Source organism: Arachis ipaensis, chromosome B2 (assembly GCF_059453495.1).
Source record: "Arachis ipaensis isolate K30076 ecotype BB chromosome B2, ASM5945349v1, whole genome shotgun sequence".
Lineage (NCBI taxonomy): Eukaryota > Viridiplantae > Streptophyta > Magnoliopsida > Fabales > Fabaceae > Arachis > Arachis ipaensis.
The window spans coordinates 9,910,707-9,912,864 of NC_142437.1; the positions used below are offsets into that span (position 1 = coordinate 9,910,707).

General features: G+C 37.8%; 1 protein-coding gene across 1 annotated transcript; it reads left to right on the forward strand.

Moving 5' to 3' along the window:
- The first annotated feature begins 1,035 nt into the window (after positions 1-1,035).
- LOC148573003 (uncharacterized) lies at positions 1,036-1,791 on the forward strand. Its single transcript, XM_088505625.1, has one exon. The coding sequence runs from the start codon at positions 1,036-1,038 to the stop codon at positions 1,789-1,791; it is 756 nt and encodes a 251-aa protein (XP_088361751.1).
- The last annotated feature ends 367 nt before the right edge of the window (positions 1,792-2,158 follow it).

Sequence of the window (2,158 nt, forward strand, 5' to 3'; positions counted from 1 at the left end):
AATAATTATATCTGATCCGTCCGTTGGCTATAATTCGGCTCAGGTAAAACTAAAATTATAAATTAGAATCAATCTGGTTAAAACTAAATATACATGTGCAGGAGTACGTGGAGAGTACGTATTTTGCTCTCCTAACGAACTTATCCTATACAATCAAATAACTATGTGCCAACCCAGATGGCACAGGAATCTCTCCGCAAATCTCTCTAAACAAGCTCGCTAAAGAGCAGTTATCACATAGTAATCGTACCACAACAATTCTATAAATACATCCACCCCAATCTTAGGTACACAACACTATTCATTCTGAGTCATTTGATATTCATCTTTTACTCTTACTAACTTGAGCGTTGGAGTCTCTTTGCAGGTCCCAACCTCCTCCGGTGTTCCTTGACGGCTGAAGTATAGTTCGGTGTTTGTGCTGTTAGGACAGAAAGCTCATACACACAGAAGAAGGAGTTGTACCTCGGTTCAGATTACTAGACAGGAACAATATCCAACAACAAACAAACATTCATAATTAAATAATTAATTGTTCCATGTTTCCACTAAGGAAACTTCCTGTCGTGTAATACTATAACATTCACTTTATATACCGAGCATCAGCAAAAGTGTTACCTAGATTATTTTTTTATTTTTTATTTGTATTTTTTTATATAGTGGGAGTACATAAGGAGTACATAATATATAAGGGGTAATAACTCAACAAATATTTTTTAAGGGATTTTTCATTCTTTTCGAAATGAGAACAACTTATTCTTTTTCCTCTCTTAATCCCTTCTGTCCATCAACATGTGGAAAGCAATCAAGCTGTGAATCTAGTTGCTAATTTTGCCATTTTCTTTCTTTTCCTAATTTTTCTTTCAAAATTTTCTTTTTCCTTTTCTTACCTCTTCCTTCAAACTCACCCAATAGAGTTTGATGAGAGGCTATTTCACAAGATTCTTTCTTGTTGAACATAGCTGTTCCGATCAACGAGTTGGAAGAAAGAAGATCTGGATCCCCATTATTCTGTGATTCATTGATTTCTCAACAATGGCTGACAACCAGAGCAACGCAGTACAGATGGATGTAAACGCACTAGCCAATCTCCTCCATCAACTCACTACTCTTCAGTCTCAAATTTTGAAGAACAACACAAGTCCAATTCAAGATCAATCAAGCCCTTATTTTATCCATTCGGGAGAAAATCCAGGTACACTGATTATTTCAATCGTGTTAACACCTAACAATTATGGTAGTTGGAGTCATGCTATGATTAGAGCACTGATTTCGAAGAATAAATTGAAATTTATTGATGGTACCATAAGAAAACCTGAGAATAATAATGTTGAATCTGAGGCATGGGAAAGATGCAATAATTTGATTGTTTCTTGGATCAATCTTTCATTAAGTCCTGGAATTCGTGATAGTATTATATGGAACAATGTTGCTGTTGATTTGTGGGAGGAACTTAAGCATAGGTACTACCAAGGGGACAGGTTCAGAATTGCAGAACTCCAGGAGGAACTTTTTGCCATCAAGCAAGGTGATCTGACCATCACTGATTATTACACAAGGCTCAAACAGATCTGGGAGGAGCTCAACAATTTCAGATCCATTCCAAACTGTGTCAGATGTGCAGAGTCATACTCTTGCGGATTATCAAAAATAAGAGGATACAGAGATGAAGATCAAGTAGTCAGACTTTTGAGAGGGTTGAACGAACAATACTCTACCGTCAGATCACAAATCATGCTCATGTCACCTCTACCAGACCTAAACACAGTATTTTCTATGCTAACACAGTAAGAGAGACAGTTGACCAACATGGACAACAATAAAATTTTGTTCAATTCCACTCAAAATACAACTGCATCACAAGTGCTCAATTCCTCATCTAATAGAGGCAGAGGAAGAGGGCGAAGGAGATCAAGTCAAGGTGGTAGAGGTCGTGGAGCTAAGATAGTATGCTCTTATTGCAACAAGCTTGGCCACACAGAAGATGTGTGCTATAAGAAACATGGGTACTCCTCCCATTTCCAGCAGCGGCAGCAACATCCCACCACAATCAATCAAATGATCACTGAGGAGCATGCTAATGTACACAATGATAAACACCCCCAACTCAATTGCCTCCAAGAGAACACTGGAATGTCAAGCTCTAAATTCACTCCAG